Below are 15,417 nucleotides of genomic sequence, written 5' to 3'. Positions count from 1 at the left end.
AGGCACGGACCTTCCCTCCCGGTCATGGCTAGCAGCAAGGGGCCGGTGCACCCCACCAGCCTGGCTCCCCAGTCCCGTGCTTCCTGGGGAGAGCATCCCTTCCCTCCCTCGCTGTCTCAGCGGACAGCACGTTCTCACCTTGAGGGGAGTGGAAATGGCAGCTGGAATGTGGGAGGGGAAAAAAAAAAAAGCAAGAAAAAAAAATGTTGAGGCTTGTCCAAACCTACTCATGTTTATATTGGAGCCTGTGAGTGACATCAGAGCGGGGAGAGTATAAACAGCAGCGGGACCTACTCGGGGCTTGAAAACCTGCGAACACACCGCTGCCTCCAAACTGCCCGGGGGTGATGTGCTGAAGCGCAGGGGAGAGAGCAGCATGAGGCTCCAGCTGGAGAAGCAGCTCTTCTTCCTCTCCCTCCTCTGCATCCTCTCCAAGGTAAGGGCGACGGGGCCCTGGGGTGGCTTTAGCCTCCGTCGGGAAGGCACCCGGTTCTTGCAAAGCGAGATGCAGGGAGGACTGGGGTGTTGCAACGAGCCCGGTGGCTAACGCCGGCCAGCAGACAGGCTGTATTTATGCAGTCCCACAGGGGCAGAGCTGTGCTTGGGAGAGACATTTGCAATTAAGCTGCAAGGTCTTAACGTCCACGGGCCACAGGCGTCTGTTGTGCAAGCCCACGGAGCGCGCAGGAATGGCAGCAATGCGCTCTGTTTGCTCGCCCCGTCCCTGCAGCTCTCCCGCGCTGTGGTATGCGTCCCTGCGTGCGAGCGAGCGGCAGCTCGGCGGTAGCGGCTCCTGCAGACTCCTTGGTCCCTGCCCAGGCTCCCGCGGCAGCGGGCCAAGCAGCGAGCACCGGCCTCGGCATTACTCAGCTCTTCCCCCTCCCCGGGATGCTCATCCAAAGCCAATGCCTCCGATGGGATTTGGGTTGTTGCAGTGATTTTTTTTTTTTTTTCCCTTTTGGATTCTGTGTGAAAATAGTTGCCTGTGCAGAGAACAGGAAAAGTTTGGGGTATCTCAGCTCCGAGTTCTTCTAATTGCTGCTTGAATCCCAAGGCAGACCTTCTGCAAGCAGGGACACCATGGCAGCATCGTGCCTATTTGCCTCCTTTCCCAGACAGTTAAGATCCCTGATAGGAGCCACATTGTCATCTACAGACAAGTAATTACACAGAGCAGGGGGAAATGGATTAATGGGGCTGGCTTGGCTAATCTTTCTAAAACATTGATTTGTAATAGCAGCCTTCTGAAAGATGAGAAATGCCCTTGGCTGCCTGGGTAGGCTGTGACGGAGCACTGACTCCTGCCCCAGGCGCTCAGGAGTGCCCGGAGGAGCACCAAGGGCCCTCGAGCCTCCAGCCCAAACGTGGCCACCACAGCCAGTCCTTTGGCCCCTGCCGCGAGTCTCTCTCTGCTCCCTGCCACACTAATAATGCTGCGCGTTGATAAAACCCGAACAAGCCCCAGATTGCCCAGCCCGTTTCGGATATATTTTATTTCCTGGCACTGACATTTCTACAGGCCCATAAAAACCATCTGAGCTGCTGCAAATGGGGAGCAGATAACACACCAGTACCCACCTTCTCTGTCTAACTGGTCATGTCAGACCTGATGCTACTAGGAGAAACTAAAAGAGAAAGAAAAATGGTATCTAAAATCCACACGGTCCAGCTGAACCCATCCATCTCTCGGCGGTCTCAGCAGAGACACCAGTGCCTGGACCAGCACAGGGCTGAAGTTTTTGGTTGCACGTTTGCTGACCTGCTGCCTGCGTTGCAGGTGCTGGCCGTGCGGCAAGCGGAGCGGCAGGGCTGCCAGCGAGCGGCTCGGAGCTGCTGCATGGGGCTCGCACACGTGCACAGTTAGGCCAGTACTGGCAAATAATTCACTTCCAAACTGCAAAGCCAACTCACTTGGCTTCAGGCCCTACATGCAACAGCCCTGTCAGATACGACATGACGGGAGCACGAGCGCTGCCTGCAAAAGCTGTTTGTGCCAGGGTAACCGTGCAAGCAGAATGAGCCGTGGATATAAACACCTACCTGCCTGCGCGAATCCCTGCAGGCTCAGCCCTGGCAAACAACCGGCTGGGCAGGCGAACGACTGCGGTGCACAGCCCTGCCGAAGTCATTGCTCTGACTAGCTGGGAGGGGAAAGGTAGCTCCCAGTCCTCGAAAACGCGCCTGTCTCGGGGCTCCTCGCCCAGCGGGCCAGGCCAGGCAGAGGGTGCTGCCGCCAGGGCCAGGCAGCGGAGGCGGCTGGACCAGAAGGAGGGCAGTGATGGTCCTTTGGCTTCAGTTCCCCCACTGCCAAAGCGATGCCCTGGTTTTTGGCGTGAATGAGAGCTCTAAGACTGTTCGGAGTGAGGTGCTGTGCCCTCACCATGCGTGTTCAGCCCCTGTGACGCCAAATCTCCGCTACCGGGGATGTTGGCTTTGCAGCTCCATCCTCCTCCTTTGTATTCAGAGCAGTGGTGCATTTAAGTTCCCACCCTGCGGAGTGCTGAGCATCCCTCATTCTCCCTGGTTTCACCTTTAGAGGACAACAGATTTCCAGGCTGCTTTGCCATATTCCCATGGCTTTTCAGAGCCTCCCTCCACCAAAAATCTGCCCCCATGATTGAGAGAGGCTGGCTGGCCCAGTGAAATAGCAGCAGTTAACCAAAAACCAACCTGTATTGAATCAGCGATGGCTTTGCCTCCGCAGGTGTGTGCCCAGCTATGCCAGAGACCATGCTACTGCCCCTGGGTGCCACCCCGCTGCCCCCGCGGCTCCCCCCTGGTCCTGGACGGCTGCGGCTGCTGTAAGATCTGCGCCCGGCGCCTGGGAGAGCCTTGCGACTTCCTCCACGTCTGCGACCAGAGCCAGGGCCTCGTCTGTGACTACAGCACAGCGACCGCGGGGACAGGAGCCACCTGCAACTGTGAGCACAGGGGTGCCCGCTCCCCGCCGGGGCCGCCCCCATGCCCCCAGCCCAGCACCCGCCCCAGCTCCGGCCAGGGCCCCAGCCAGCTCCGGCCATCCCTCACCGCTTTCAGGGTGAAAACCGAGGCTGATGCAGGCAGCTTGGGCACGGGGCTGTGCCGCAGCTCCAGGCAACTCTTGTCCCATTTGCCAACTGGGGTTTTGGGGTGGTTTGAGTGGGGATGGACACGGGGGTCCCAAGGATGCTGAAGTCTGGGGGTCCTGCAGAGAAATTTCAGAGAAACTTGAAAATCCGGAAAGGCAGGGTCAGAGCCACAGGGCAGTAGGTTTCTCAGCAACTGGTGAGCTGCCGCTTTGAAACTACAGAGATGAGGAGAGGAGGCGGTGAGGAGGAGGAGGCTGGGCAGCGCACACCCTGCTGCGAACCCAGGTCTGCCCCACGCACCTCTCGGTCCCCTCTGCGGCCCCTGGTTCAGTCCCTCCGTGCCAGCCCCACGGTTGCCCCCAGCAGTCCCCTCTGCCATCCACATGGCACTTTGTCCCTCACAAGCTCCCCGGCTGTTGCTTGCAGTTGAGGACGGTGAGGAGGGCTGCGAGGTGAACGGCCGAGTCTATCGAGATGGGGAGGTTTTCCAGCCCAGTTGCAAACTCCAGTGCCGCTGCCTGGACGGGGGCTTCACCTGCGTCCCGCTCTGCCAGGAGGACGTCCGGCTGCCCACCGCGGACTGCCCCTACCCGCGGCGCGTGGAGGTCCCGGGGAAGTGCTGCCCAGAGTGGATCTGCGAGGTTCGGGACCGCCACCTCCTCCGGGATGCTGGGGCAGGTAAGATGCAGGACATGCCAGCGAGGGGATGCCCACACAGGTCTCTGGGGATGGTCCCTTCGCCCTAGACCATGAACATCAACAGGAGACACCTCATTTCCCCACCATGCAGGGCTGTGCCCGCAGCACCCGGAGGGCACGCTGCACAGCGCCTGGCTCCAACCACCCTTTTTCCCCCCATCTCTTTCCATCCAGCTGCCGGGGCAGCGTCCCCGCTGCTGCCGTACCCCTGCCAGGAGTGGGGCACGGAGTGGAGCGCCTGCTCGGCCACCTGCGGCGTGGGCTTTTCTACCCGCGTCTCCAACCAGAACCGCTACTGCAGGCTGGAGACTCAGAGGCGGCTCTGCATGGCCAGACCCTGCCCGGCTCTGCCGGCAGCGTCCCGGGCGGTAAGTGAGGGCCTTGGTGAAGCTGGTGCCTCCGGGCAATAGGTTTGACTGAGAAAGGGAGATGCCAGCCAGCACGAGCCATGGGACCCCCGGTTACCTGTGGGCACCCCATCACCCCTCCCCAGCCATGCGCTGACTGCATCTCAGGGACAGATAAACCATCTCCTGAAACTGCGCTTGGAAAACAGCTATCTGATGGCAGGTGCAAACTTGAATTTTTGAGGTCTCTGGATGTCTGAATCCGAGAACACCAGGGATCCCACATAACCCTGAGCCACACAGGTGGGCTCGACCTGCCTCGGTGGCTGGAGATGCATCTGCAGCTCCTGCCTGGCTCCCTGGGTCCGCCCGAGCAGCAGGGTTCTGCCACCCCTTTAATGAGCCTGGCACAGCCCCAGTGCAGGCATGGTGCAAAACTACCTTGCTCGCATGCAGCCGGCACTTCCCAGGGCCGGGCACCTGCCCTGCCACATGCCCCTGCTCCCCAGACGCGGGGGACACGCCACCACCCCGCTCCCTCTCTCCATCACTCTCTGCTCTGCCTTTCCAGAGGGGAAGAGGAGGTCGTTTGTAGCCGTGCCCACCCTGGTCGCATCCCGGAGCCGACGCCTCATCCCGGCAAAGAGTCTGGCACAAGCCCACGGCACTGTGGTTTCGGTGGAGAAGGAGGACGCGTCCCTTGGGAAACTGGGGAAGAACTGATGGACTTTGGCTGCAAAGGAGGGTGGAAATGGAGAACAAGATCCCCATGTCACGCAGCACCCGCCCCCTCGGTGCGCCCCGCTGCCCAGGCAGGGTTACCGGGCAGCATCCCTGAGTTTCTTAGGCTGAATGTAATGGGAAATGGGTGAACCCTGCCATGAGCATGAATCCATCCGAGAAACTGGGAACTGGTCCTTTCCCAGATCAGTGGGGCTTTTGGAGAGGTGACGCTGCTCTGCCACCACGTCACGCACACAGCTCTGCTCTGCAGGGTCTGCGAGGGTGACCGGCTCCAGCATCGGGAAGCCCAAATCCCCAGCAGGACCCCTCAGGCCCTGGCCCCCCGGGGAAGGAGCAGGTACATCGGGCCGTAGACCACAAGTCACCACTGCGCCGGGCTGCGCGGCTCGACCGTGCAGGAGCTCAGCCATGCCACGATATCCACCCCGTGACCTGGCAGCCGCCTTCCTGGGCATGGGCAGAGGCGTCCTCCTGATGGCAGCTCTAATTCACCTTCCCCGCATCTCTCCAGAATAAACACAAACCTTCCTGCTCCGCCTGGCCTCCTCCTCTCCAAAGCCCTGGTGGTTTGGCAGGGCTTCAGCAAGCAAGGAGCTCAGACGCAGGAGACACCGCTCCGCAGCACCAGACATACCGCCTGCCATCCAAGCACATACTCCGCGAGCCGAGGCCAAAAGAAAAGCAGGAAAAAGAGAAAACGAATCCCAAAGATGAGTCGGGGCCGTCTCCCGACGGGCTGGAGCTGCTCCCGCTATGCAAGAGTCGGCGCAGGAGAGCTGCTCGGCGGCTCTGCCTTTACTTTCCCACAGCGATAATCCTCCTGGGTGATGGAAAAATGAAACCCAAATGCCCTCTAACGGCCTCGCACAAGTGTGCAGAAGGAACGCACGTCCCACGGCAGGGCGAGAAGGGTGACTGGAAAGGAGCAGCGGTTTAGGTGACGTGTCCAGGCGAGATATGGACAGTTTAGATGTGTATTCATGGAACTGAAAATAAAGATGTGCTCATCTAGGTATGGAGCTTGTCTGGGCCTGTCTGTGTGGCGTGAGCCCGGATCCGGTGAGCCCTCGGCAGCCCCGCTGCTCATGGCGAGCCCGGCTGCTGCAGGAAAGGCCTGACCCAGGATGGAGCAGCTTCGAGGCACCTCAATTCAGGCTGCTTAGAATAAGAAAATAAAAAAGAAAAAAAAAAATGTAAATCAAAGCACTGAAAACATTATTAGAGTATATTATATCCTGGATTAAATTCTGCCCCTTTGCTTTTACCCAGCCACGAGCTCCATCCGCTCCGCCGATGGCGCCCAGCCTGGCCGCAGCGGTGCCCGCGTCTCCACTCGCTGCCGGGGTGTGCGGGAGAGCCCGGCATGGCGTTGGCTGCGCTACCGCTGGGTCTGCGGCCCGGGCACAGCCCCGGCCATGCCTCTCCTCAGCCTCCCAAAAACCAAAGCCCAGATTCTCCCGCTGTAACTCATCCCTCCTCCCGCCAGCCCCACACCTCCTCTGCTCACCCCGGACCAGGATTTCCCCGGCATCGTGCACCAGCTGACTGTCCTCCCGACCCAGGCCAACGCGGCACCGGGGCAGATTTAGGGGCGCAGGGGCGAAAGGCGGAATGGCAGAGGGAGCTCCTCTCCCCTGCCCGGGGCAAAGCCTCCCCACAAGCAGCAGGAAAGGCAGCGGGGCCAAGGCAGCCGCTCGCCCGCTCCCCCGGCCCCTGCAAGTCCTGGAAATAAAATTAAAGTCAAGGATGTTTTTCAGTCACTTCTGGGGGGGGGGGTGGGGGGGTGGGGGAAGAGGAAAATAAAAAAAATCTCACTGCTCACGCAGTAAAACATTGCTTACAAAGAGAATGATTTACTGTGATCATCTGGTGCTCTGCCTGAATACAAATCATTAATTCAGTGTGATCCAGGGGACGCAGTGAACCTCTGGCAGGCAGCAAATCGCAGAATGAACGTGGCCCGGTCCGCAGCTTTTGTTGGCTTTTTCACCTCTGCGATGGCTGTGCCAAAAAAGGGTGACACGAGGCTCATGTAGACTTTAAAACCACAATGTTCCTCGATTGACATGGATAAGACACGGTCCGTGTACTGAAAAGCCTGGGTTTTAAGCCAGTTCTTGGTTCAGCATGTCAGGACACGGCCAGCAAGGCCAGAGGAGCTGCCAGGGCTCTCACCCACCCCCAAATCCTGCCCAGCCGCCTCTGGGGGATGGGACAAATCAAAAGGTCACTTTTTAAGCAGCAACCTGTAATTCTCATCTCCAACAGAAATGACTCAACGCACCTCTGCTATAATTTTCTTTTTTTTTTTTTTCTGCAAAATGTCATTTCTCCCTGATTCACTAAGCAGAAAACATCTAAATAATGAACTAATGAATCCAAATAAATCCAAATTATTTTTCCCTAAGAATACAGGGAAATCAACTCTTGCAATTTGATTGCCAGTCTCCCAATATTTGCTGTTGCCTCTAACGCCCTGCTCCCCTGGAAACACGTGGTTATTCGAGGACCACGTTTACTGCAGCCTCTGCCGCAGCGGGTCCTGGGCTTTGCCTGCGCTCGTGGGGCAGCAGCTCTCTGCCAGCCACAGGGGATTATGGCCACCTGTAAAGATAAAAAAAACCTCAAAAAAGAAGACAACTCACCTCTGTCCTCAAGGCATAGGCCACATGTGCACACATAAACGGCACGTGATTTCACAACCGTATTCCCGAACCAGCGATGAGCGCCAGATCCCGGCCCGTTTCTGCGCAAGCACACACAGCAGCTGAAGCAGAAACTGCGCGGCTGCGTGAATAAACCGTGTGTGTCAGACCTTTTTTTCCAAGCCGTTCTCATGACTGATGACTTCTAAAAAACATGGAGTTGGCCGAGAAAGGGCTGGATGAGCCCCTCATTAAAGCCAAACGTTGCCACGTACCTCCCTGAGCACAAGAGTGCAGTGCTCAATAAAAAAAGAGTAGATCAAGGCCCTTGTTTTGCTGTTGGTGAAGAGCCTTGAATGGGTTGCCTGAAAGCCCGTCACTCGGGGTAGGTGTTTGCGGCCGCAGGAGCCATCCCAGCCCTGTGCTCGCGCGCTGCCCTGGATGCGCTGCCAGCCCCGTGCTCTGCTCCTCCCTTCCCATGGCAGGCGGCCCCCAGCCCCAAGCCTCCGATCTGGGGACACAGAAAGTTTTGCCCATGGTGCTGAGAGCAGCCTGTGACCCTTCCCATGATTACAGCAGTCCTCCCAGCCAGCTGCTGTCTCTGCCTCAGTTTCCCCAATGGTTAATGCTCTGGGGCAAAGGAGACCGCTCCCAGTTTGTTCCTCTCATCTCCCTGCACTTCCACACCTCCATAAAGTTGCTCTGCAAGTGCCACCCCAACCCCAGGCTGCAGGAGCAGCCGAAATGCACGGAGGCGAAGTGGGCAGGAGCAGGGCAGGACAGAGGACTGCTTTGCCGAGCCATGGGCCAAGCCCCACGGACCCCCTCCTCCGCTATTCCCGGAGCACCGTTCCACCAGAGGTTTGCCTCTGCAAACCTCAGAAAAGCCATATCCTCACCCCATGGAAACAGCTTTTAAGCTTCACCTCTCGGGGCACACCTGCAGTGGCTGGATTTTGTCACATAGGTAGGAAATAACCCACAGCCTTGCCCATAATTTATCTGCTCCAGCCAGCACTTTTTGGAGTCAACACGCTGATACTCACGATAAGCAGCTACTACCACCCCATGCCTTGGGCTTCCCTATGCTGGCCCGGACCTGCCGTGCCCCAGGATGGTCCAGTGGGGATGTTCGGAGGAGGGAAGGGCAGTCAGGATGGCTCAGCAGGATTCGCCCCCGCCTCCGTGCCAGCTGGCAGACGAGATACCAGCCTTTTCCATTCCCTGCCCGAGATTAAGTTCCAGGCAAGCCGGCTGCCGTGGCCCTTCCCGAGCCCAGCCCTTTACCTGAAGTCGTTTTGCCAAGGTCATTTCCCTGTGGCTTGCCAGGGTAAACCTCCCTTATGATTGCTTGTTTGCTCCTGCACCTGCAGATAAAGTTATTTCTGGCCCCGTTTACACAGCTGCTCAGCAATGCAAACAGAGGCTGGCTTTTCTTGGGGGTCCTCTTCGGGGTCGCTGGTTTTAGCCCTTGCCCCAGCCTCACAGTGTCTGGGTGTCTTCTGCATGGTCACAGCCTCTTTCGCGTTTCCTCCCCGCATGGGTCAAAAGCGCTCAAAGGAGGAGGGGGAAGAGGATTTTTTGGGGGGAGGGACAGACAGCCTGGCACCCCTGCGCCTGCTGGCACTGCCTGCGGCACCGGCTGCCCGCTGGAGCGGGGCTGGCAGCACGAGCCCCGTGAAAGCTGCCGGTCTCTGCCTTCACCCCGCTCCCGGCGGGTCTGGATGGACGGCACGGTCCGAGCAGCGGGGCCAGGAGAAAGGGTGTCAGGAGTGGAAGTGAGGGGCGGCTTATGGGGTGCAGGCTTCCAGCCCCTGGTCTGGAGGGACGGGGGGTTTCTCCTCACCCCGAGTGGGATAGACCAGAAGCAGGAGCAGGCTGAAACCTTTGGCCCCTGTCTTCAGGCAGCTCTCACCCGCGCCGAGGCAGAGCCCTCCTCCCTTCCTCCCGCTCCCTCCAGGCACGCCTGGTGTCTGAAATAGCCGGGGCCCTGCGCGTCCCTAGCGCCCGGCTCAAAATATCTCAAGTGGGCTGGCAGCAGGCGCCGAGGGAGCGGCGGAAGCCACCGGACACCGAGGCTCTGCGCTGAGGCGGCCCTGCCACAACCTCCCCACGCTCCGGGGGAGAGCCCTGCGCCCCAAACCCCCCGGCCGGGGCTGGGAGGCGAGGGCAGCTGCAGCCTGCGCCGGGGAACACCGCGCTGCAGAGGCTGGCTCTGGGCACGGCACTGCCGGCGCCGTCCCGCCCCTGCCACGGGCAACAGGCACTGCTTCACCAGGCACCGGCTCCTCCGAGCACTGCCACGACCAGCACTGGCCCCGGAGCAGCCGTCCCACTGTGGGCAGGGCTGCCGCAGTGCCCGGTGGCCATGGAGGCTCTCACCCCGCGGCCTGGCAACGGCAGTGGAGCCCTGTGCCCCGTGGACACCACCTTTGCCCAGCGCTTCTTGCCCGCCGTCTACCTGGCGGTGATCCCCTTGGGGCTGGTGGGGAATGGGCTGGGGCTATGGCACCTCTGCACCGGGCGCCGGCGGGGTGCCCGCCATCCCCTCGGCCTGCTGGTGGGCAACCTGAGCCTGGCCGACCTGCTGTACGTCAGCACGCTGCCCTTCCTCGTCAGCTACTACCTGCAGGGCAGAGTGTGGCTCTTCGGGCAGGGCTGGTGCCGGATCACCCGGGGCCTCTTCCACCTCAACCTCTACGCCAGCATCGGCTTCCTCACCTGCATCAGCGTCCACCGCTACCTGGGCATCGTGCACCCGCTGAAGGCGCGGGGCAGGTGCCAGGGGGCAACCTCCTCGGCATGGCTCAGCACGTTGGTCTGGGCGTGGGTCATCGTGCAGGTAGCTCCCAGTTTCGCCTTCAGCAAGATGGGCGACACAGGGACGCAGTGCCACGACACGACAGGGCACGAGAACCTGGGTGTTTACTTGCCGTACACCGCGACCATCACCATGACTGGGTTCGTCATCCCGTTCCTCATCATCATCGGATGCTACTGCCACGTGGTGGTGGTGCTTTGCAAGAATGACACTGTGGACCCCAACCTCAGGAGGAGAAGCATCAGACTGGTGATTCTCGTGATGGTCCTCTTCTCCATCTGCTTCCTCCCCTACCACATCTTCAGAAACCTCAACTTGTTGTCTCGAGGCTGGCAGCTGCAAGGGTCCTGCGCACAGGCTTTAAAGAACATCTATGTTTCCTACCAGGTGACCCGGGGCCTGGCCAGTTTCAACAGCGCCCTCAACCCCCTGCTCTACGTGATGACCAGCGAAGACTGCATGTCACGTATGAGGACCATCCGCCAAAGAGCCAGCCAGTCCCTGCGGTCCACCTTCGGGAGGGACACCTCTTCCCAGGTGGATGAGAAGAAGGTGAGCATCATTATTTGCGAGGAGGAGGCTTCTGATGAGTTCTGAGGTACCCAGCAGCCCCTCCAAAGGATGAACCACTTCAGTTTGCGCTTGGCCCCTTCTCGGGAGCAGCCCCCCCACCTTGACGCTTGCTTTGCGGAGAGGTGGTGACTGCAGCATCACTGGCTCCAGTCTCACACAAAGGACAGACAGGACTGCTGGCATCAGAGAGCAAACCGGGGCCAGGCTTTGGAGCAAAGCTACTCAATCCAACCATTTCGCCTACAGTACGCCTGCAGATGGAAAGAGATAAACGCCATGTTTACTCCAGTCCTGAAATATTTCCCAGTCCAGCCTCCAGTGCAGCGCTCGGAGCTGGTTGACATCCCCCTGGATCCCCAGCCGCTCATCGAGCTCCTCAGTGAGCGAGGGATGGGGCGAACGATGCCTTGTCCCACGGTGCAGCCCCTCTCCCCCACTGGACACGGGCTTGAGACAGGATTCCCTCCTTCACCCAAGGAGAGGGCACCGGGAATTAACGCCCTGCACCACAGGACAGCTGAGAGGGTGAATATTTGCAGAAGGGAAGTGCTTTGGAAATGGAAATATTCATAAAAATATCAGGTTTTAAATATATGACTAATCCATGCCAGTTCCTGGGCTAGTTGTTACTGGGTGACTGAGCTGCTTCAGGATCTGTGTTACCCTCTATTGCCTACCTCCTTCAGAGAAGAAAAAAGAATTTCAGCATTACTCAGTCTCTTCTGGAAGATCACATAGCAGCCAACAACAACTTGGCATTTTAAAGTTTCTGGAGGCTGTTGGTTGGATTTGGGTTTTTTTGCAAGGCTGCAGTAGCCTGAACCGCTGCTTTCAGCAGGCAAATCCCAGGAGAGTTTTGAAATCTTCAGGTGGGTGACTGCATCTCACTCTTGCATCCAGCCTTGCAAGGGGATTAGCCAGGTCTATTAAAAATTAGACATGCAAAAAAAAAAGAGAGGCAATGCTGGTTTGAAGGCTTGCGAAGGCAAGATTCGACGGCGAGGGCGGTCCGCGTGGCGTTGCCAGCGGGGCCGTGGAAATCTCTGCTTCGGCGGGAGCAGAGGCTCCCGAGCGGCATTTTGGTTTCTGCTCTTGGTGTTCCCCACCATGAACATCCTGAACGTTTTGGTCCTTGTGAAAGGAGCAATGCGATTTGCAACAGCAGGTCTTGCAGCTCGGCTGAAGGAAGCAGATTGTGAGTTAGAATCAGCCGGTTGTGGGAAAATGCCGACCCATGGACGCTGTGCTCTTTGGACCAAAGCCGATATTTATTGCGGTCAGCTGCTCCTCGCACAGACCCACCTTTGCTCCTGCACGGAGGGAGCCGCGGCTGGCTTTCAGATGGAGTTAATATGTCTGAAGTGCAAATAAACACTTAATGCTTTCAGTCGTGAGTCGTCTGGCTTCTTTTAAAGCTCTATAGGAACACAGGAGCCAGCTGGCCTGCGGGCGATGAGTTTCCCGGGGCTCTGCAGACGGGGAGCTGCCGGGAGCGCTGCCTGCCTGTGCGGCGAGGCTGCAGGCAGCCGGCGGAGAGCGGTGCTGGGCCAGGCGTGCTCGGAGGTAGGTCCCCGGAGTCTGCTCAGCACCAGGCAGGGGCCAGCAAAGCCCTGAAGCTTTCAACTCCAACTTCATCCAGAGGAAACCCAAAGACAAAGCTTAAATTCCTAAATGAGATGTTCTTCCATCTCTGCAGTAGGGAAGATCTTTGGGACATTGGGATCAGATCTGGCCTCTGCTCCTTGCATACGCTCCCTGGATCTGGGCTTCTCCAGAGCTCTGAACTCTTCTCCTCCTTTCCTGAAAAAATACCCACACCTCCAAAAGCTGTCCAGCTCTTCCATCTTCCCGCGTGGATCCCATCCAAGATGCTCCAGCTCCCTGCAGCCCAGAGGCACTGCAGCACCCTGTCACTGCACCCACTTTGTGCATGATTGATGGAAATAAAGCATCACTGCATCCCCAGGGAGGGAGAGCTGCACGGGCAGTGCCAGCAAACTGCTCTCACCCCTTGCATCGCTGGGCCCAGCTCCGTCTTCTCCAGTGCCCCCTCGCGTCACTGTTAATGATGATTTAAAGATCCATATCCCAAGAAGAACCTCTGAGCCCCAGGGACAGTTGCAGCTATAAATCTGCTCATTTTTCTGTGTCCTGCAGCTGTCAAATCAGCAAAAGCCATTAAGGATCTGTGCGTCGGGCTGATGCCCCTGAGATATGGGGGGTTTTTGGTATCTCATGCTTTGCAGTCCCCTTGATTCTCAGAGGATGCTGCTCCCCCCTGTGAACTGAAGGGAAGAGCTCCTTCCCTTTAGTAGCTGTATGTGTAGTTAAGGGAAAACTGCTCGCACCTGAGCCTGCGTGGCCGGCTTTCACAGCTGGCGATGGAGCAGCAAAGCAGCCCTCCTTCCTCAGCCCTCACCGTCAAGGGAGGCTCCTTCCCCCGTGGAGAGCGGCCGCTGCGCCCTGTGGGTGCTGCAGGTGCATGGTCACCGCTGGGGACCCGCTGAAAACACGTGGGCCCCGCTGACCGCTCAAAACCTCCTCGCTGCTCTCTGTCCCCTGGGAGCAGTGGGATTGTCCCTGGAGCAACCAGCGTGCACAGCTCTGCTGTGTCCCCGCTCAGGGCACGGGGAGGCGAGGACATGGTCCGTGTTTCGGCAGTGGATGAGGGACAGGGAAGGTGGGGAGCTGCCATATTCCCCCTTCCCCTTCTCCCAGCAGCTCTGCCAGCCGTTGGCAGGGCCATGCACAAGCATTTGCTGCTGGCAGGAGGGGTCAGCGCCCACCGGAGCTGCTGGGCCATGGTTGCATCCTGAACCAGGCGTCAGCCTCGGTTCCTGGCTGGCACAAGCGCAGGGAGAAGACCTGAGCAGAAGCCCTGCGGCAGCGCCTGGGTCGGCACCCGCCCGCTCCGGGGCTGGCTTCGAGCGAGGTCCTTTCCACCCTGCTGCAGAGACCTTCCAGCGCTGGCAGGTCCCTTTACACGGCTGCACACCCGCAAGGCGTGAGATGGCTCTGCAGGAAGAAATCAATTCACTTCACCTCTTTTGGGCTCCTGGCTTAAGACGACCTGAATGTTCCTCTTTCCCTCCCTTGGCTATCTGTTGCTGGACTTGAAGATGCCTCAAATCAGAGGAGAGGAATCCCACCTGTACCATCTGCTTTCCCTCAGACTCTCTGGCACAGAGGAGTGGAGCAATGAACTTGTCTGCAAATCTGACCCGAACGCAGATGTTTAACTCCCTTCCTTACCCAGATTAGACCCAACCAACAAACCAAACATGGTGGCAACTCTCCTGCTGATATTAATGGGACTGGGATCAAGCCTGGCAATTTGGCAGCATTTCTCGCTTCATTAAATAAACCCTCTTGGTTGAGGATTTGTTGCAAACACAGTCAAGATTTGTTACATGAAAGAGAACTTTTGAGCTGACAGCTCCGGGAAGCCGTTCAGGCGGAATTAACAGGCACATGTACAGTCGCACAGATGTACAACCACCTTCTTTCCCTAAAATGCAAAACTGTTTTTCTTGGCATGCAAAACACTCTACAAGAAGAAAACATCGCTATCAGCAGCAGCTAAATGCATAGGACTCAACTCTGTTTAGTTCTTTATTTCACTTTGCACAGATCTCCAAGAAGCGACTAAACACGTCGTCTTCCAGAGGCACCCAGCAAAGCGAGGGGCGAGAGGCTCCCGCGTGCAAGCGGTGGGCAGCGGCAGCGAGCGGCGGGTGCCGCACGAGCCGCAGAGGCTCCCCGAGTTCAGCAGAACGATTGCCAGGCCTTGTTTAGCAGCTGCTGGCTGCAGCGGTACAAGGCGTTTGCCCACAGCGGTGAATACAGAGGTCACGGTGTGCGCTACGTGGCCTCCGGCTGAAATGTGGCTCTGAGCGAGCTGCCCACCTCGCTTCGGGGGGGTTGGTATGGCCAGCGAAGCCCTGGCTGCTGAACAAGCGTGGGCTGGCTGCCCTGTGCTGAAAACATGGGCTTATGCTTTTGTGTCAGAGATTTCCACAGCCCAGGGGAGCGGGAGCTGCTGCTCGGACAAGGGCTGGGGGTGCCGGGGACATCGCTGTGGGACTGAGATGGTGCACGGGGTCCCCGCCGTGCAAAGAGGGCACCTCCATAACGCGAGAGCCCCCAGGCCCAGGCGGAGGTGTGAAGACCACGTGCGAAGCCGGAGGAGAAGCAGCACGAGCAGGAGGCTCCCGCGGGTCCGGGCTCCCCGTGACGCCGGGCACCAGGCAGTGGGACGCTGTGGTGCGTCTTTTACGGCGCGGTGGGAGGCTGCAGTGCCCGCACAAAGAGGGATGAGTCACTCGGGTCACTAACGAAAGGTCACAGCATCCTCAGATTCAGCGGGAGGCATTTATTTCTTCAGCAAAACAATTTCATTGCTAAAGTACCTTTAGCTACAGGGACAACAGACCTGACAGGTTATCTTATTTACCAAGGACATCGATGAGACTGGGGAAGGAATAGTAGATGCAATTACTCTAGGTGACCTGGGGAAAAAA

General features: G+C 58.5%; 2 protein-coding genes across 2 annotated transcripts; both read left to right on the top strand.

Annotated features, from left to right (window-relative positions):
• Positions 1 to 376: 376 nt before the first annotated feature.
• Positions 377 to 4,753, top strand: CCN5 (cellular communication network factor 5; the record flags this gene model as incomplete). The annotated part of the gene is made up of 5 exons (XM_082325947.1): positions 377 to 436; positions 2,705 to 2,921; positions 3,495 to 3,746; positions 3,942 to 4,135; positions 4,686 to 4,753. 5 exons carry the CDS (start codon positions 377 to 379, stop codon positions 4,707 to 4,709), a joined length of 747 nt encoding a protein of 248 aa, XP_082182073.1. The 3' UTR covers positions 4,710 to 4,753.
• Positions 4,754 to 9,871: 5,118 nt separating this feature from the next.
• On the top strand, positions 9,872 to 10,921 carry LOC309596913 (P2Y purinoceptor 1-like; the record flags this gene model as incomplete). Its single annotated transcript, XM_082325677.1, has 1 exon — positions 9,872 to 10,921. The coding sequence occupies one exon, from the start codon at positions 9,872 to 9,874 to the stop codon at positions 10,919 to 10,921; it is 1,050 nt and encodes a 349-aa protein (XP_082181803.1).
• Positions 10,922 to 15,417: the final 4,496 nt, after the last annotated feature.

The sequence above is a fragment of the Platalea leucorodia genome, assembly GCF_965183815.1.
Source record: "Platalea leucorodia genome assembly, chromosome: 13".
In the NCBI taxonomy this organism is placed as follows: domain Eukaryota; kingdom Metazoa; phylum Chordata; class Aves; order Pelecaniformes; family Threskiornithidae; genus Platalea; species Platalea leucorodia.
The sequence above is the reverse complement of the archived record's forward strand: the minus strand, read 5'-3'. Positions and strand labels throughout refer to the sequence as shown.